The 20,946-nt window shown below is 35.6% G+C and overlaps 3 protein-coding genes across 3 annotated transcripts; 2 read left to right on the top strand and 1 right to left on the bottom strand.

Annotated features, from left to right (window-relative positions):
• The first annotated feature begins 5,986 nt into the window (after positions 1–5,986).
• On the top strand, positions 5,987–7,448 carry LOC126674232 (F-box/kelch-repeat protein At5g43190). The gene has a single exon (XM_050368684.2). The coding sequence runs from the start codon at positions 6,119–6,121 to the stop codon at positions 7,247–7,249; it is 1,131 nt and encodes a 376-aa protein (XP_050224641.1). The 5' UTR covers positions 5,987–6,118; the 3' UTR covers positions 7,250–7,448.
• A 2,513-nt stretch (positions 7,449–9,961) lies between these two features.
• Positions 9,962–12,189, bottom strand: LOC126667096 (mitochondrial outer membrane protein porin 2-like). The gene is made up of 6 exons (XM_050360342.1): positions 12,070–12,189; positions 11,904–11,971; positions 11,166–11,276; positions 10,997–11,083; positions 10,695–10,903; positions 9,962–10,424 (listed from the first exon to the last, which is right to left on the bottom strand). Exons 1-6 carry the CDS (start codon positions 12,116–12,118, stop codon positions 10,118–10,120), a joined length of 831 nt encoding a protein of 276 aa, XP_050216299.1. The 5' UTR covers positions 12,119–12,189; the 3' UTR covers positions 9,962–10,117.
• A 6,788-nt stretch (positions 12,190–18,977) lies between these two features.
• On the top strand, positions 18,978–20,139 carry LOC126672652 (uncharacterized). The gene is made up of 2 exons (XM_050366608.2): positions 18,978–19,360; positions 19,452–20,139. The coding sequence occupies exon 2, from the start codon at positions 19,491–19,493 to the stop codon at positions 20,118–20,120; it is 630 nt and encodes a 209-aa protein (XP_050222565.2). The 5' UTR covers positions 18,978–19,360; positions 19,452–19,490; the 3' UTR covers positions 20,121–20,139.
• Positions 20,140–20,946: the final 807 nt, after the last annotated feature.

The raw sequence follows: 20,946 nt of genomic DNA, 5'->3' as shown, positions 1-20,946 counted from the left end.
TTATTTTTTCTTCTTTCGTCTTTGATTTAATCATTCGTGGCTGTTCTTGATTTTTATTTCTTTATTGGTTCGTCTGGCTAATCAGATGGTAGCGAAATTGAATTTTTATTGATAAAAAGATGGCATACAAAGCATTAAAGATAGATTTGACGCCATCTGGTAAGACGGAGAGTCGTTACCGATGATGGGTCGTTTTTCATTCCTATTCTTCCTTCTTTTCGGTCTTGTTTTCTTGGAGATCCACCACTGATTCATCATAGCACTTCTTGGCTATTCCTTGGTCTCCTCTCAGCGTCACTACTCCCTTTTCAGTCGGTACCTTCATTGCCAGTGCTCTGATGCTGGTTACCGCTGCCGAGTCATGGAGGAAAGGTCTTCCTAGGATGGCATTATATGTCAATTCCATGTCCACTATGTTAAATAGTGACATGATTTTCTTGTTCATTCCTCTTTCTGGGCCGATTATTACTTCCAAGGTGACTGCTCCCAGCGGGGTGATGGAGGGTCCACCGAGTCCTGATAGCGGAATTGGGACTCGGCGTAACCTTGACGCTGTTCCTCCCAACATTTTGTATGCTGCATTCGTCATGAGGTTTACTGCACTTCCTTCGTCGATAAGGATCCGCTCCATGTTCCAATTTTCAATGATAGTAGTCACTACCAAAGCATCGTTGTGAGGTGCTTTGACGTGTTCATAGTCTTCTACATCGAAGATCACTGGCGGCATGTGAGTTTCTCGTATGTTCATTACTTCCTTCCTCTGCTTCCTCCTGATCGTGGAGCTACTATGCCCTCCACCATTAATCATGTGTATGGTTCCCAGAATTTTGGATGGGCGCTCGTCTTCCTTTTCTTTTGGCTTGTCTTCTCTGTTTCTTTTTTCTCCCTTGTCATTGCTCTTCTCTTTTCGGGCCACAAATTTCCTCAGTTCGCCTGTGTCGATCATTCTTTCGATCTCGACCTTTAAGTCTCTGCAGCTATCCGTTTCGTGTCCGTAATCGTCGTGAAATTTGCAGTACTTTCTGGTGTCTCTTGCTTCTGCTTTCATTTTGGGTGGCCATACCACGTTTTTGATGTTTTCTTTGATCCACATGAGGACATTAGTTCGGCTGGTGTTTAATGGAGTGAAGTTATTCTCATCATCTCTGGGATCGTATCTCGATTCATATCTTGTCTGGGGGGCGAATCGTCTGCTTTCTTCGGGTCTTCCTCTCCTGTCATCAGGTTTGGACTTGGTTTTTTCTCTGGATCTCTCTTTTGATTCTTTTCCTTTTGCTTCCTTTCCGCGAATCGCCCTTCGCCCTTCGTCTAACTCGAAGTATTTCTGAGCTATGCCCATTAAGTTTGAGAAAGTTGTGGGTTTATTGACTAGCAGCTTGTCCACCAGCTTTCCGAATCGCGTCCCGTCTCGCAATGCTTCTGTCGCCATGTCGACGTTCAGGTTGTCTATCTTCATAGCTTGCTTGTTGAATCGTTCGATGTAGCTTCGCAGGGTTTCTCCTTCTTCTTGGATACAGGCTCTTAGGATACTGGTAGTGGTTTTAGCTGGGATGTTTGTGAGATATCTGTTGAGGAATTCTGTTGAAAGCGAAGCGAAGCTTTTGATCGAGCCTGGTTTTAATTTGTTATACCATCTCTGGGCTGTGCCCGTGAGCGTGGTAGGGAAAACCCTGCAGAGGATGGCGTCTGATACGCTGAGTAGCCCCATGGTTGCTGTGAACCTAGAGGTATGGTCTCGGGGGTCTCCTTCCCCATTGAAAATTGGCAAGGTCGGCAGCTTCATGCTGTACGGGATGGTTTCCTCCATGATCTCGGGCGAGAGGGGTGATCCTTTCAACCTGAGGTCCTCTATATCCAATTCTTCAGATTTTAGTTTTTTGAGCGCTTTGGCGATCTTCTCTTCTAGATCTTCTTCCACCACATATGTGGCTTTGCTTTTTTGGGGTGTTTCTGACGATTCGCCCTCTCCTTCTTGGTGTTTTTTCTTATTTTGTTCTTTCCCTGCATCTCTTTCTTGTCGCTTACTCCTTGGTGGGGCATCTTCTTTTTCCTTCTCCCTTCGTTCGTCTCGTTTCGTATTCAGACCGCTTCGGGCGTCCTCCTGGTTGTGCTCATTTCTGGGTGCCTCTGGTGATTCCTCGTTAGATTTTTCTCTGTCAGGACTTTCCTCTTCGCTGGTTTCCTTTTCTCGCTGGTTTCTTGCTTCGTTCCTCTCTTCGTTTCCTCTGGTCCGAGGTTCCTTGCTTTTGTTGTTTTCTGCCCTTGTCTCCCATCGGCCTGGGTTTGCATTTCTTGTTCTTTCTCTTCTTCTGGGAGCTGTAGGGCTGAAGTTTTCCCTTAGCATTCTCATAGTTTCTTCGTGCCTGTCGTTTGTTCTTTTGGCCTCATTAGCCAATCTGTCAAGATTTGCCTGCACAGATTCTAGTATCTTTTTCAGCATTTCGCTGTGTGGATCTTGTGTCGCCGCATTTGGTGCTTGTTCTTCAGTGCTTAGGTTGAAAGCAATTGGGATGCTTCCTCTTATTGGATTAGTTTGGTACTGGGGTGTTGAGAAAGAGAGCCCTCCGGTGTTGCTTTTTTCCCCGGAGTTGAGAAGCCCATCTTCCGTCACGTTGATTATCTCCGGAGTGCTTTTTGGGTCCATTGGTTGTTTGTCTTTCAGGTTTACTCTTTCAGAAGTCATCTTCTTCAATGAGATTTGTATTTGAGTTCAGAAAAGCTCCTTCTTTTGAAGTTTAGTTAAGCTTTTCCCACAGACGGCGCCAATTGATGGAGTCTGCCTTCTGAACCGGTGAGTGAACCTGCAAAATAGGGTAGAAGCTAACCGGACGGTGGTTGTCCGATTAACTCTCCGATGCTAAAGTCAGTCTAGAGCTTTGAGCAGCGTTTTGAGTATATGAATGTAATTGTGATTCTAGGCATACCTTGTGCTCCTTTTATAGTAGTCGAATATACCTAGTAGAGTTGTATTAGGTAGGTGAATCCTACTTTGTAGGGATTCGGCCGTATCTTAAGGATTCTCCTGATTTGTCGAGATCTACCTTAATCTGATAAGAGTCCTATTTAGGAACGTCTTCCTAAATAGTCTTATCTTCCTAAAGTAGAGCTTATCCTTCCATATGTAGTGTTTGTGTCCAAATAGGACAAGGTTTCCATATTTAGTCGTGTATCCGAATCCCGGACCTGACGCGCTCTTGGCGGATCATGTGGGATTCGGTCTTTATTAGTGTATTACCGAATCTTAGAGATTCGGTATCTCCTTCATATCTTTCCGTCTTCAGGGGGAGTCCGGTGTCGCCTGAGAGTGGATCTCCTGCAACTCGGCTCCATTATACTTACAGTAGGATTCGGTATCCATCAATACCCATATGTTTAACTAGATATAGAACTTAAAAATTTAAGGAGTAAAATACATTTAATGACGATATTTTAATATATAATATTTCAATTAATAAAAAAATATTTCGTTCGTTTCATAATGATAAATTATTTTGAAAACCGTAAAAATTAAATAATATGGTAAATTGGTTAATTTTTTTTTTAATTTTGTTCTTTTATAAAAAATGTTAGATATGAATAGCATATACATAGTTTGTTTGTTTTCTTAGGAAGATAAATAGTTTTTATTAGTGCATTTTATTTATTAAATAGTCAATTTATTTTGCAGTGATATTAAAAATTATTCATTTGGATTAAAATATAAAACAATTAAATTATTTGAGTATATCTATATATATTTATTTTTAATTTTTTTTATTAAAAATGAATGATGGTCTATAATTTGAAACGTCAAAAATAAAAGAGATTCTTAAATAGACTCAGTCTACCATACCATATGTGCACTAACCTATCACATTATGACACGTCATTAATATAATGGCACTATTATAATTTTGTTTATTACTACCTCCGTTCTTTTTTAGTTGTCCATTTAGCCAATATTGCACATACCAAGATAGTGCTTATTTTGTCTTAATTTATAAATAAAAATACTAATATAGCCCTATTAGTTAATAAATGCCTTTTAAATTAAAACATAGAGTCATTTATTAGGGATGGGTAAACTTGGAACATAAGTAGTTAATATTGCATGGGATTTCTAAATGGACAACTATTTGTAGACAAATAAAATTGGCTAAATGGACAACTAAAAAAGAACGGAGGGAGTACTTTTTACACTTTTAAATAGTAATATTACGATAATGCCATTATTTTGATGATGTGTCATAATGTGATAGGTTTAGTCCACAGATGACGTGGTGTACTGAATCTACCAAAGAATTTCTTCAAAAATAATAAGTTGGTGATTGATCTATCAATTCGAATTGAGGAAGAGTTTTGTTTTTTGAGAAAAAAATATTAAGAGTATCACTGATATTCTACTGCATTGATATATTTATTTGTCTACCCCACTGACTCCCAATCCATAATATTCATTGTTTTGGGGAATTTTTTGGTTCATAGTATTTTTTATTTTATCTCTATCAATAAAAAATTTAATAAATTAAAGAAATTGATTAAACATAAAAATAAGAATAAGTAATATGATTAATTTAACAAAAATGTATATAAATCGAAATTTATTTATTTGTATCAACTTAAGATATGATTTTGATATGATTCAATGATTTTTTTATCTGAAAGTATCTTAACGAAGTTAGTATTATCTTTCAAAAGAAAAAATTTCTCTCAAAAAATTCTACTAATTCCTCTTTTTCCCTTAGAACGTAATTAAGTCAAAATCAACGCTTATCTTAGAAGAAAAAAAGGCCTAATTGTTTTCCTGGCGCAAAAGAAACAATCAACTTTTAGGTTTAACCAACCATCTCTAACTCATATGCCTACATGAACCGTGCAAGCAAATGTATCAGTGAAGTCTAATTCGAGTAGTTAAGGTTTTTCAAATGCATTTTTATAATTTCGATTTCGTAGTTATTTAGACTGATTTAAAAAAATAATTTCTATAATAAATACAGTTAGATTTATCTTTTAATAAAAAAATACATCAAATATTTTGCAGTACTTTTATTTCATCTAAAAATTATATCAAATATATTATTTAAAACAATAAATACTAATTAATTTTTTATCAATTAAATATAAAATATTATCTAATAAATAGATAATCGATTAGTATTTTTTTGATACCTTATATTATTTGTTTCTTATAAAAATAATAATAACAAATCTACTTTTAATATTAATTAAAGCTAAAATTATCAAAATATTCTCACATACCTAGATATAATGAGTTTGATTCATTAAATCAATAATAATTTATTTTAAAATTAATAATTTTTAAGAACGTTATATATTTTAGCTATAATTGACAAAAAAATTAATAATTTGTCTTTATAGGACAGCGATAATACTTTTATCTAACAAAATTTAAAGTTAATTTTTGATAATGAGATAATTTTTTTATTACTAATATTATTTAGTTACTTTTTTTATATTTTAATAGGATTTAAATATAATTTTAATAATGAAATACATATTATACTTTTATTCTTTAATGAAGTTTAAAATATTTAAAATATGTTGAACATTGAGTATGAATAATAATTTCTCTTTCTAAACAGTCAATAAACAATTGCTCGGTGGATAAAAAAAAATGCTAATTTGTGGGCCTATATTCATTTATATTTGAAGAAGGGGTTTCTATCCACAAAGTTTTTATGAATTCATACAATTTTTTTATTTTTCCATTTCTTTCTTTATTCCGAATCATTCGTTAAATTAGATCACTTATGATTGTATTTTATAAACGCATGTAATACAAATTAGAAATGAGAGATGCAAGAAATAAATTATAGAGCTCCTTAATTGCTGTGATAATATTATCCTAAATTTAATTTTTGCAATTAAAACCTAAATTATAAAATAATCTGACCTAAATAAAAAATAAATTAAATAACATCGTATTACAAATTCAAGGGGCCGTATTAAGCTTTTGTTCATTTATATTTACACATTTAAGTTGCATCCAAAGTAACACAAATAGTAGTACTTATTCATAATTAAATTTCCCTGTTCTTCTAGTCATGTACGAAACTCGCCAAAACAAACCATAAAAGCAACTACTAGCACTACCTCTCATAAATCTCAATCCGCAGTCATGCCAGACAACCCACAATCTCCAACAAGCTGGCCGGAGATGGATCCCGGGATCTGGAGCCGGACGCCGGAGGAGATTCTTGACCTTGTATTATCTTTCTTGCCGCTTAAAACATTCTTGAATCTCCGATCGACCTGTAAGCGTTTCAGCTCTCTTTTATTCTCGCCGTCGTTTATGTCTAAACACACTTCTTCCGGCGGCGGTTCGCTCTCTTCTTTTCTTTTACTTTCTCACCCTCAATTCTATCACCGTTATTGCTTGTACGATTCTATGCTTAACACGTGGCGTAATTTGACGTTATCACTCTGTTTTTTAGTTCCTTCGTCTGTCGTCAATTGTATTACAGAGTCTTGTACTCTTATTTCCAGCTCCCACGGTCTCTTTTGTTTCTCTGTTCCTAATTCAAATTCTTTTCTTGTCTGCAATTTCTTGGCTAAATCTTCGAGGTTTATCGAATTCCCAATCTACCCTTTTACTTTTGAGTCCCTCACTTTTGTTTCAACGCCATTCGGGTACAAAATTTTCGTACTCTGCTCAAAAATTTCGTATATTTCAGCTTTTATTTACGACTCAACAGTCCATATCTGGCAAACGTTTGATGTTTTAGAGCCAATTTTAGGCGACAATTGTCATCAAGAAGGCGTATTCTTTAATGGGTCCTTGTATTTTACAACTCCGGAGCCGTTTTCAGTGGTTAGTCTGGACTTTGAAAGCAGAAAATGCAAGAGATTTGGGAATGAATTGCCGGGTGAGCTTACTTTTGCTAGGCTTGTGAGTGACGATGGTGAAGGGAAACTGTATCTAATTGGTGGAATTGGAAGAAATGGGATTTCAAAAATGATGAAATTATGGGAATTGGGTAATGGAGGGAATTGGGTTGAAATTGAAAGTTTGCCTGAGATGATGAGTAGGAAATTTTTCTCAGTGTGTTATCATAATTATGAACATGTGTACTGTTTTTGGCATCAGGGGATGATTTGTATTTGCTGCTACACGTGGCCGGAGATATTGTATTTCAAGGTGTCGAGAAAGACATGGCATTGGCTGCCGAAATCACCTTCCTTGCCTGACAAGTGGAGCTGTGGGTTCAGATGGTTTTCTTTTGTTCCGGAGCTCTATGCTTTAGTTTGACTCATCTTCGTGTATTTCTTTTGAAAATGTCTCATTGTCTGTGTTTGAGCTGTTGTATTTTGATGTGTGTGTCTTAAGTTAGTAGCTCAGATGCAAATGCCTTGTTTGGATTTGGATTTCCTTTTTACGGGTATACGGAATGTTGCCGGTTAATTCTCGTCACACTATTGGATTACGGACGGATTTTTTCCGTTGATAATTTGTATGTGAAATTAATTATCGAAGGATTTTCGACAGAAATATACTTGGCAAAAGCCTGTTTTCTATAAAAAATGAAACCGAATCGAAAATAATATTACATTTGGTTCATTTTTGAAGGGATTCACAAACCTAACCGGAACAAGTGGGTGGACACATACACTCTTCTACATTCTACTTCCTGCTGCTGGCAAATGTAGATAGATTTTCAATAGTCGTTGGAATTGAAAAGGGGGTGCACTACTTCTTCTGATTCATACGACTGTGTCTATGATTTGGCTTACCTGCTGTCTTTCTTCTTTCAGTTATCTTCTTTATAAATTATACTAATCTAGATTTTTAAATATTCTAATTAGAATACTTAATAAAATAATTTTAAAATCAAGAAGTTTTGTGGGTGATTAGAGGAATATCAGTAGGAATTTACTATAACTCAAGCCCTGGAAAATTCTAAACTGAAAAGCATCTAGAGATATTGAGAAAATTCAAAGATACACTTTTGTCTTTGTTTCCGCAATGATCAACACGGCACAAAATGCCCTAATCTCTATTGCTACCATTAGACTATTATTTGGGTAAGTGATGCTTTCAAATGTATTTAGAAGTTCTCATCACTCAAATATTAATTTTTTTTATTTAAAGTTGGAGAAAATATCATTTATGCTCCTAAGATTTAACTAAGGTCAAGTAATATCTCAACATCCGGAAAAGTTCAATTATACCCTCAACGTCCGAAAAAGTTCAAATATGCCCTCAACGTCCAGAAAGATTTAAATATGCCCCAATTTTGACGCATAAATGAAACATTAGGGGCCTAATTATCAGAATTTAGGGATCTGGGTAACAACTTTTTAAGATGTTGGGGGCACATTTGAACCTTTCCGAACGATAAAATCTTATTTGATTATGGAGTCTAACCCAAAGAGTATAAATGATCCTTTTTTTTTAATATAGCTTACCTTTTTAAAAATATTAATTTTATCTTAATTTCTAAGTATATAATATTTCAACTATAACCAAGGACATATATTTATAAAAAAAAATAGATATGTTTTAAATTCTTTATTTATGGCCAAATATAATACTTTCTCATCTGAATATACTTATTAGAATTAACTTACGGGATAAGGTACAAAAATGACTCTAATATTTACTTTGTGACTCATCTGGCCTCCTAATGTTTTTCAAGTCTCAAAAATGACCCTAACCTTAACAAAGTGGAACAAATATATCCTCCGTCTAACGGTGAATAGTATATTTATTCCACTTTGATAACGTTAGGGTTATGTTTGCTCCAATTTGATAATGTTAGGGTCATTTTTTAACGTTAGGACAACGGCTAATTGTATGCCACATCAACTGAGTTAACATTAAAACATGTTATCGTTAGACGAATGGTATATTTGTTCCACTTTGATAACGTCAAGGTCATTTTTAAAACTTGAAAAACATTAGGAGCGCATGTGAGTCACAGAGTAAACAACAGAGTAAACATTAGGGTCCTTTTTGTACCTTAACCCATTAAGGTTACTCTTGACAAAAAAAAAAGGTGTCATAAGCAAAATAAAATAAAAGGATTTGGTCATTTTCTAATTGAGTAGTACACCATTTAAAATATACTTATCGAAATTAAATAAAAAAATTATATTTTTGAAATGTTGGATTATAATTTATAAATATGTAAAAAGTTGAAAGATTTAACATTTTTAAGCGTTTAAACCTTTAAAAGACATCTGATTACTCTTTTAGTTATACAAATATGGAAAATATTTGTTTGTCGCATTCTTTTTTAAAAAGAAATTATGACACTATGAACCAAATCATACACCTCTTAATGCCTTCAGATGAGTTACCACATAACTACTTTCTCACCGGCATTATATATCTTCTAAGTTAGTTTTGAAATGACTGCATTTTGATAAGAAAATAAAGAAAAGGAATACATCTTGATAAAGTAAAGTCATTATCCTAATGAAATTATTTTAATTTCTTGCCATACAATTATAGAAAAATAGTATTTCATACTCTTCTAATCTACCCTTATTATTTTTTTAGCTTGTTCTAGTTTGCAATTTAATCCGTACCTAAATGTATTTATCAAGTGAGTAATTGTATGTATAATGAACTAATATGAATCATTCATCAAAATGAAACTTGCATGAGACCAAGTCCAGCCATGATCAACGATTTGAAATCAACACGTTGAACATACTTTAATCTTTTTATGAGAAGAAAAATTGACTGGTCACTTTAATTAAAATATTGTTGTGCAAAATGTGAACTTGATCTTAAAGTTATCAAACAATATAATCAATTCACATCAAATAACTATAGCTGAATTGAGAACTATTAATATTAGAAGATTTTTTTTTATCCAAATCAGATCTACTATATAGCTCGCACATAATTCTAACAAGAATTATGAAATGTGCAAGAACTCAAATCAACAATCATTTTAATGTATCCTTGATAAAAAATAAATACAAAAAGAAAAAAATAACTTGAGCGTTAAAATTTCTAGCAAGCAAAATAAGAAATTTCTATTCAAAAGAAATTGAAAAACAAGTCATCCATCAATATACCTAAATTTGATTGAGAGGAGAAAACAAGAGTAGCTATATGAAAAGAATCAGGGTTGTTTCTTCCCTATTGGTTATTAAGTATACTCAATCAAGGCTTGAGAGCGAGTGTGAACCCAAACTTGGGATTCTTCTGTAAAGCTTTGGTGTCGAAAGCACCAGAAATTGCCAATAGAGACTGACGATTGATTTCATGCTGTAGAAGAGCTCCGAGACTGCCATGGTTGTCGAGCTTTGCCTTCAGCACTGTTTGAGGATCAACTAAAAAGGAACATCCAACTGTCAACGTGTTCTCATTTGTCGAGAACCTTCGACTGATCTCTCCCCCCAAAACGCCCTTATTCAGCAGATCCAGATGATGCAGATACGACGCCTTAATTGAGTCTCCTTTATCAGCCCTGAAGAAAAATAAAAATGTTAACGCGGTGTTAGCATGCATATGTTATAGTCTCATGGTTTTGATTCAAAAGAGTATGTAATTTTGCTTGCTATCACATGCTATAAACACAATAACTGAAAAATGAAAAACAATCTGCAGAACACCATTTCAATTAATAGTGAAACCGAGAATTCCTCTAACCATGAATTGCCTACTTTTGAGCTATGTGTATAGCTGTCTTCTCTTCATTTCACACGGCGTATAAGGACTAAAAATTAAGGGGACTTACAGAATAACTGAAGCATTGGAATCTGGTGTTGAGTAGCTAACACCAGCATTATACTTTGCGAAATTGCCAGAAACTGTAGTGTATGTACTCTCTGCACCAAAGGCAATGGTAGGAGTGCCAATAGTTGCTGAGAGATCAACAGCAGGAGAATGGTTCAGTCCAGCAGCTACACTAATACCCGCATGTTCATGGAAATACTGCACCTCCAACTGGAAGAGGAATGATAGACAGCAGTCAGTAATTTAACAGCTATAGGCAGCCATCGGAAATATATGCAACTTAAGTGATGAGAAATACAATACCTTGCCAGAGTTGAAATCTGGTAGTTTTAAAGAAGCTATAACATTAGTGGATGATGGCAAATCCGTTGCCCTGAGGGTTGTTAGGATCTGCTCAAACCAATAGGGTATTTGTGAGGAACCAATTATCGAGCAACTTAGATTTTGAAAGATAAAAAATACGAGTTGTTACATTTGAATCTGTGACAAATTTGACATCAAGTGAGCCATTCTTGAATTTGTATCGTGTTGCTACATCCCCTGAGGATAGGCCTCCTTTAGTAAATAAATTTGAGGTGATATCCTGAAAAAAAAAAAATGAGATTACGCGCAACTCCTACAAATTATGAAGCCATACATTCAAGGATCATGCAAGTTGAAGTGCTAACTACATATTTTCTAGTAAGTAGCAAAACCTTTGGCTTTGAAACAAGTATCGAAGGAACATGAACTCTAGAGAAAAATACAAGAACAGTCCAACAATAAATCTACAATAAACACTTAATGGCGACATATTATTCACAAAATTACTTTTGGTCAGCTAATCTATTTCAAGCATATCAAATCGGAGAAATTATTAGGTAGACTCAGTCCACTTGAACTGGGTCTACCTAAGAATAATGCCGTCATTTTAACACGAATGACGTGGTGCACCGACTCTACCTAAAAATTTCTCAATCAAATCGATAGAAAATTACATTTCCTTTTTTGCAAATAAATTTCATTTGCTACTATCAGCTCTATCATTTCAAGATCCGTACCACACAAATGCATTCAAAATCATAATTAGATCTAGAGATACGACTTGGATGAACGTCAACAGCTATAAACAGAACGAATCCAAAACAACAAAAATTCAACAATAATACACGAAATTAACTGCAAACTTCAATCGGAAGTAATAGAAGTGAAAAAAAAAGGAGAAACGAACCAGTCCAGAATCACTGGAAGAAGAAACAGTTATTTTATGATCGGCGGCGTAGTCTTTGTTGAGCAAATCTGAAAAATGAAAATAAGTTCATCATAAAGAGACTTCTCAAGCTGAGAGATATTGAAAAGAAAAACAGAGACGATCAATGAAAATGAAAATACTGTACCTCTGGCTTTCTTGCCGAAGTCGGAGAAAAGTCCCGGTCCTTTGCTCATGGTGAGAAAGGAAGAAGCGTTGTTTGGTTGAAAAAATAAAATTAGGGGTTTTGGGAAAGGGGTTTATTAAAATTTAAAACCCTTCAATTTGTATCTCCTTTGTTTCGGTTAATTACAATTGCCCCCATGAATTTATAACCAAATTACTGTTTCCTCCGTGATTTTAAAATGTAATTATTTCATCCGTTATATTTTGTTTTTCTTATCAACGATAGGTATATTGATTGCATAGGAGCCGTACAAGGTAGAGTTTTAACCTAAAAGTGTAACACAGAAAGTTTACAAGACTTTGCTAAATTATGACCTAAAAAATTAAAAACTTTAAAAATATAATAAAAAGTACAGGACTGGAAATAACTCTTGAGATGTAAACTATCATAACAAATTTCTCAGGCACCCGATAATTGAATCATACATATGTGTAGTGATTGAATGACTTACAGTGCATCTCCTTCCAGCAAAACAGAATGTCATTTATGTGATATAGTCCAATTAAAAATTTCACGAACAACTAGAAACTCCAAAATTCCTGGATCCCATATAGCACGAAAAACAACATTAAATTGAGCAATTATCAAACCTGACGAGTTTCGTGCAATAACTGCCACTACTCCAAACTGATGTTGTTTATCTGTAGCAGCATCCGCACTGAGTTTGATGCAATCTAAGGGGAGAGATGAAAATGAATGTGGAATTGTCAATGGAGGATGTTGGATACAACTAGCAGAAAGTTCCATTGATAACACCAAAATGTATTCAGCTCAAGCTTTATAGGCTAACATGACTGTCTACAAATATGAACTCAACTTGAAATGTGGATGCATTACGAGTTTTTCAAATATACCAACGAGCAAAGTAGAATAATGTAAATGACTCCATGGAAGGTTGCATATTAATTATCTGAGCAGAAAAAAGAAGCCATATTTTGACGAAAGGAAAAATTCAGCAAGCAATATTTTGGTTTTCTTTAACTAATACATTCTAGTGTAACTGGGTATCATTTATTTAAAATATAAAAGTCAATTATAAAATAATATTTTTAAAACTTAAGGGGAAAAACAATAGTTCATGTATAATAATAGTTATTTCTTTATTTTTAACTTTTCATTCACGCACTTCAAATCAAACCTTTATTTTCAATTTTTTTTACCTTTATCAAAAAGAAAAATGGTTATATCACCGACTGGCGTTTCTTTTCTCCATAAAATATCCTTTTCAATCAGAGATAAATTTATTTTATGTTAATTATAATTAGCAGAGGTTGGCATGAATTTAGCCACGGTTTAAGGAGAAACGGGAGTCACCCCCGATCTCACGTTCAAACAAGGATTTAGCCACTAGGTCAAGTCTTCAGTGCTTCTCATAAATATTGAATTGTAACAAAATCTGATCAAAAATAATTTAGTACTAAAATTTAAATCATTCAGAAACATACAATATTTTTTTGATTTTTTTGTCTATAGTCCAAATTTTTCAGATCGTCAATTTCATTATATTTTTCAGTTTTCAAATTTAAATTGCGTAATTTTTTAAATTAAAGTGGAAAAAAAATTCAAATTTAGCATTTATGTTGTTATCATCGAGAATTCCAAATATAAATGACACATTTGAACATTATTTCACTCCAATTTAAACTAGTATCCAAATTTAGAAAATAAATTAGGTAGACGAAGTCGAGCACGTCATTCTTATATTAGATCACTCACAATACAACACCTCATTAAAATGATTAAAATATCGTAATAATTATAAAATAAATATATTTTAATTTTAATGAGGTGTTATATTATGAATGTTTTAGTCTAAGAACGACGTGATAGACTCAATCTATCTAAGAATTTCTCTTACGTTTGAAGCATTTTGAAAATTTAAAAAATAACATTGACTAAATTTAAAATTTATTGATTAGAACTTGAATTAATACTTTAGATTCTGCGCATAATTATATCTCATTCATCAAACAAATGTTTGATGACAAATATATAATGCAAAATCATACTATCTCTATATTGAATGATAGAATAAATTAATGAGTTTTTTATACATAGCTTTATGAGATATTCTAATTATTATTGACCAAAAATCATTTATGAAAAAAAAATGAACATACTATATCAATTAAATTATTAGTTCAATTAAATAATCTAAAATTCAAAATTTTGATGGCGTGTTTGTTCAAATAAATTTCATATAATTTTATAAAGATTATTTATAAATGAATATAGGTGTATATAAAATGAATATAAAATTTCAAGTTTTTATCAAATGACTTACTAAATAAACACATTTGCAAATGAAATGAATGTTTATTTTTGAAATTGTTTTAAACGGTTTTATGTTTTGAAATAATTTTAAACAATTTTAAACTTTTTTTTAAAGACGCGGTGATGGAGTAAAATTCAAAAGCGCAAAAATACAAAAGCTAATTGACAACACGCTAGAGTAAAAACATCAAATTTTGGTTTAGGGGTTAAATATTACCAGTATTCTTGTTCGTTAGTTATTTTCCTAAATATCCCCATTAAAAGAAATCCCATTGTTCTTAAAATGATGATGTGGCCCAATACAAATCACGTAAAACCAATAGTTTAATACTTTTTTTTTTAATTTCTACAATTGTATTCATTATTCATCTAAGTACTTAATTTTTAATTTAACTTATCTGACATCTTAACTTATAAATTTTATCTATTTAATTTTTAAAATTATATTTTTAAAGTAATTTGACTTCTTCTTGTCCAGCTGAATCAAATATTTCATTACAAGCTGAAAAAAGGCGCGTGAATATATGTTTTTTGCTGACGTGTCAGATGGTTGAGAAATACATATTGACTTCTTAACTTGTATTTTTTTACCCACTTGACGCCTGAACTAGTATATTTTTCACCATATGCCACTCTATCTTCCAGCTTATCCATTTAACTTCATTTTAATGATTTGTCAAGTTAGGTAATAGTCCAATATGCATTTTTTGCACATTAGCATATTTATGCCTTTTTTCAGAGGATAAACGAGTAAAGTTTACAAGTTGAGACGTCAGATAGATTAAACTGAAAGATAGCACGTCTGATGGGTAATGGATACAAGTTCACAAGTCAACAAATATACTAAACTTAAAACCAATGTTAACATGAGATGATGAGACTAGTCTCCTTGATAGTTGCTACAGATTATCAGGCTCCGCCCTAAAAGGCGTGGTCTAGCCACGTCGAAAGTTTCTTCATCCCCTAGAAAAAAATGAAACCCGTCAATATTTGTTCCCTAAATAGAGCTGGATATGGTCAGTTCTACTTATACACTGAACAAAAATAAGCCAAGCCAAACTCGATTAAATTTGGAATCGGATGAAGATTAATTGATTTGGAAATGCGAATAGGTTAGTTTTAGACCAGTTCTGAAATTCTTGAACCCTAAACCATCCAATCAAGTTCAAACAATTTTTTTAAGAATAAGAATAAGAATATAAATGTTAGACTTGTTTTCAGGCATAATAAAGACCGTCCATTAAGATTCATATACTCCCACAATATTAAAATATTAAAATGATGAACAATTTATTTGTATTTGTGATTATGTTTTTTATTTTATTTTTCTATGTATTCCATGCGGATAATAGACTAATAGTCCATACACAATACAATATCTCATGTTGTTTAAAAGCTGCTGTAATTCGGGTTTTTGATATTTGGGTGCCTGAAAGGCACCCAAAATTCCAATTCAGTGCCTCTTTCGGAATTAATTCCGAAAGAGTGCCTGATCCCACATGGTCCGCATTCTAAAAATGCGGACCATGTGGTGTTCCGCATTCTAGGAATGCGGAACACATTAATCAGCTGATTAATGTGTAATCAGCTGATTAAAGAGTGTTCCGCATTCCTAGAATGCGGAACACTCTGACTTTACCGTTGGGAGCTGTCAGCTCCCAACGGTAATTAATGTGTTCCGCATTTGTCAAATGCGGAACACATTAAATTCTGAAGGCTATATAAGCCTTCTCCAGCAGGTAGATCTTTACCACAATTTGAAACCAAAAAATACTTAAAACATAAAAGTTCGAGGGAGACGGTTATTATTTTGAGCGGAAAAATCTTGAACCGAGGTGCTTTTATTTCGAATCTATATTTTGGAGCTAAGGAGTTATATTATTTAATACTAATTATTTTGGAGAACTACAAGAGGTTAGTACGTTTAATTATTTTATTTATTGCTTTAAATAATTTTAGTATTTGTAAATATTAGAAATGCATGTATAAATTTAATTATAATAGAAAAATATTAAATTTTAATTATAATTTAGAAATACATGTATAAAAAAGTTTATAATGTAGAAAAATGTTATCTTAGCCTAATAGTTATTTAGAAATGTATGTTTAATATAAAAAAATTATTATAGTTTATTAAAATATTGTTAATTGTTAAAAAAATTAATTGTAAATTGTTATTGCATACAATTATATTAGGATATGTTTAATTTAATTTTATAATATTAAAAAAAAATATTAGACATAAAGTAACAGTAATTACAATTGATATGTTAACGCTATTAATTTGAAATTCGCATATTAAATATAACGGTGTCAAAATTTGCTGTTTATTAATTAGAAATGACGAGTCCAAATATATCTTTGTTGATATGGTGTGATGGCCGTATTGTGAGTTCTCCGTGTGGAATAGAATACCACGGGGGTCGTCCGGTTAATATGGCGCTTAGCGAGAGAATGAGTTTCGAGGAATTACAAAATATTTGTAGAAGAGCAGTTTCTACCGACGGGGAAGTAGAAATTTCAAAAATCTACTTCCGGCTTCCAAGAATAGTTGAGGGTGCGATACGGTCGTACTCGTTGTTTTCTGTGGAGAATAACGAGCATGTGTTTGGAATTCTGAACGAGGTCGTGCGGTATCCGCAACTGGAGATTTTGGAATTGTACGTGGAATACGAGGCCGTGGTTCGCAACACGACTTTACTAGATCAGTTGGTCTTAGGTGATTCAAGCGGGTCTGAGAGGGGTAGTGGTGAAGAGGAAGAAGAGGAAGAAGAGGATTTCTACGACAGCAACGAAGAGGATGTCGAGGAAGACTTAGGAGCAGATTCGCAATATGAGTCGCAACTTCCTGAGCATGTAAGAACGGCGGATCTTTGCGACTTTGACGTCGCCCCGGAGGCTGATGAAAAGATTATGTGGGATCCTGGGATGGAATTCCGAGTAGGGATGGTATTCCCAAATCGCGATGCCGTCCGAGCTTGTGCGACTACTTATTCGGTCGGGGTGGAAAGGGAGTTCAAGGGTCGCCGGACTACCAACTCGACAATAGTGTTGGCTTGCAGGCAGAACCCTGTATGTAAATGGTGGCTGCGCGCTACACTTCTGCAAGCAACTCAGACGTGGACGTTGACAAAATATATTGGCCCGCACACGTGCAATCAGCTGTTACCTGATCCAAACAATCGGAATTTTGGGTCTGTTGCAATCGCAGACTATATCAAGGGTCAAGTAAAGCTGCAACGTGATATACGGATCGATACCCTCAGAGCTGGAATTTGGCAACAACTTGGAGTTAGGCCTCCGTATAAACGAACCTGGAATGCAAAGGAAAAGGCAATAGCTGATGTTTACGGTGGCTGGTATGAATCATTTGGTATGGTTCACAAGTTCATGAACGAGATGATGCATGTCAACCCTGGATCTTTCTGGGATGCAGAAGGTATACGTAATAACTCTAATTTGTTATATAACGAGTTGCTTCAAGTAATAATTCTAATTTTGTTGAGTTTGGTGGTTGGACGGTATTGCCTGCGGGTGCTACAGAGGATCAGGTCGACCAGGCGGTTCGAGGCTACCTTTGGGCTGCTTTATAGGGTCTGTGCTTTCCGGACTTGAACAGTGGCCACTTGGGCGTGAGGATTCTTCCGCATCTGGCGGATTTAGGCCACTTGCGCGATATTAGCTGGGGATCGGCTGTTCTGGCGTATTTGTACCACGAGCTATGCCTCTGCGCCTCTGCTTCGGCGGACAGACAGAACATCGGGGGCGCCGTGTGGATTCTACAGCTCTGGGCTTACGAGCGACTTAGGCCATTGCGACCCCGTTTGGCCGACTTTACCGTCACGGGGGGATTGCCTTTGGGTGACAGGTACATTTTTCGTATGAAGTTATCTTAATTTTACGTTTTTCAGTACACTTAAAATATAATTTAATAATATGTGCAGATGGGGGGGTCCCAGACAGCGGGAGCGGGGGACACCACGAGTTCCCAGACACTCAGTTTCTCACTTCAGACTGTTATTGGACGGGCTACGTTACGACGATGTAAGTTTTAATTTTTTTTGAATTTAACTAACGTCCTGACAAATGTTAACTAAATTTCTAATTTACGTGCGCAGATCGTTTGGCAGCCATACTCCGACGACGTTCTCCAGTCCATCCCACAGATGTACCTAACAGGGCGACATATCTGGCGTGCCCGAGTGCCAATGATCTACTATCACATCGTGGAGTGGCACCAGCCGGATAGGGTTCTGCAGCAGTTCGGCTTACAGCAGCCCATTCCCCTGCCTGCTATGCAAGATCGGCGCCTTCATAACATCCAGTATCAGGGGAACTACAACTTCGATGAACTGCTCTCAGATTACATTCAGATTTGGAACAACAGAGCGGCTTACGTTGTTCAGGGTTACCAGCTCCAGCGACCACCTCACTACCATTCAGCGTATATGGAGTGGTTTCGGAGCCGCAGCCGGCGTTGGATTACCCATGAGGGCGCAGCGGCCGGACAGAGTGTACGTATTTATTTTATTATTAAATTTCTCTTATTATTGTATACACTGACAATTTGTTTCTTTGATGTAAACAGTGCGACACTTTCGAGATGATCGCCCTTCAGAGAGAGGCGCGTGCGTCTAGGATTGGGACTGCTGCACGCAGTTCTCAATTAGCTTACGGAGAGGAGCGCCGTGACGTCACACTGCCCCCACCAGAGCCAGCAGTTCCGGCTTACGTACTACCTCCTCTTCCTCCCCTGACCATCGATCTGGCTCACATCAGGGGAGCGCGTAGACGGCAGCCTAGAGCCGCCCCGCCTCGCGAGCGCCCGGCAGACCCTATCCCCCCACCGGTCTACTTCCACTTCGATCCTACAGCCACTACAGACAGACGGGGGGAGTATTATGGCCCGACTCAGTACTACGGTTCCACTTCCACTTCAGCATCACAGCCTCCGTGACATCAGACCTATTTCCCACAGGTTTCATGTCATTTCTAATTTAATTTATTGCTTTTTTAACTCGTAGTTAAATATATATTTTAAATGTTGCGTTTTTAACTTTGTATTTCAGGGACCCCAGGTATCATCGTATCAGGTCCCGCCTTCGTCGATGCCGTTTTTTGAGCCGTCGTACGGACAGACAGCATATACCACTTCTCTGGGCACACCACCGGCGTCTCAGTTCCAGCAGGCCACACCACCGGCGTCTCAGTTCCGGCAGACCACACCACCGGCGTCTCCGTTTCAGCAGACCACACCACCGCCGTTTGCTGCATCAGATCAGTATTACCGTCCAGCGCCATATACAGATGCTCAACCGTTCACGTCTTTCGATCAGTGTTACCGTCCCACGATGCCTTCGGATGAGCAGCCGTCGACGTCACATTCGCGGCCATCTTCTTCTCACCAGGCCCAGGATCCATCACAGCTACATTTTACACTGTCAGAGTCATGGTTATTCGGTCCGGAGATCGGTTCAGAGGCGTACGAGGAGCTTTTATCACGACCGGATCTCACACCTCCATCTTTTAGACTTCTACCGCCCACACAGGAGGAGACCGGTACTGCACCACCAACAGCAGACGTTCAGCATTCAGCTCAGGACGAGGACGCCTCCGATAGCGGCGAGAGTCCTCCGGTACCCAGACAGTTTCACTCGATCACAGACAGCTCGCGGCACCGACGAGAGACTCACGGTTTGAGGGTACAGAGACCGAGGACTCGTAGATATGAGGATTAGATTTCATATTTTTCTTTATTTATCGATCTTTGTATTTTAGTATATGTTGTATGTTTACTATATTCAACATATTATAATCGTTTGTGAAAATTGTTATTTTTTTTATAAGCGTCTGTTAAAATTATTAATTAAATAAAATAAATATTTAAATCGTCAATTTTTTAATTTTTTTTATAAATGTTTGCTAAAATCAGCAGTTAAATCAAACAAGCATTTAAATCGATTATTAATATATCGTTATTATTTTAAATTGTTTTTAGTTTATAGTGTATATTAAAATGGTATTTTTTTTTAAATTAAAATTCTGCAATGATTGGGCATTTAGTGCCCAATCATTGCAGCCCCAATGATTGGGGAGACAAATCTGTCTCCCCAATCATTGGGGAAGCACGTTCCGCATTCCTAGAATGCGGAACGTGCTTAAGCAGCTGATTAACAAAAGTTAATCAGCTGCCCACCCGTTCCGCATTCTAGGAATGCGGAACACCACCTGTTCCGCATTCCTAGAATGCGGAACGGGTGGGAGCAGGCACTCTTTCGGAATTAATTCCGAAAGAGGCACTGATTTAGAATTTTGGGTGCCTTTGAGGCACCCAAATATCAAAAACCCCTGTAATTCAGGCCACAAAAGAAAGTAAACACTTAAACTTATTAATTTATTACAAACTTTAAGATTAAAAGAAAGAGTGGTGATTTCCATTTCCATTTTAAAATTAAAATGAATATTTTTAATTCATTTAATATTCAGAATCGATCAGAACTAAGACTATAAATTGAAACTGGGCGGCTCAACTTTTTATTGAACCGCAAAGTTCCGAAATGAAAC

Source organism: Mercurialis annua, linkage group LG1-X (genome assembly GCF_937616625.2).
Source record: "Mercurialis annua linkage group LG1-X, ddMerAnnu1.2, whole genome shotgun sequence".
Lineage (NCBI taxonomy): Eukaryota > Viridiplantae > Streptophyta > Magnoliopsida > Malpighiales > Euphorbiaceae > Mercurialis > Mercurialis annua.
Note: the sequence above shows the minus strand (reverse complement) of the source record. Positions and strands in the feature narration are given on the sequence as shown.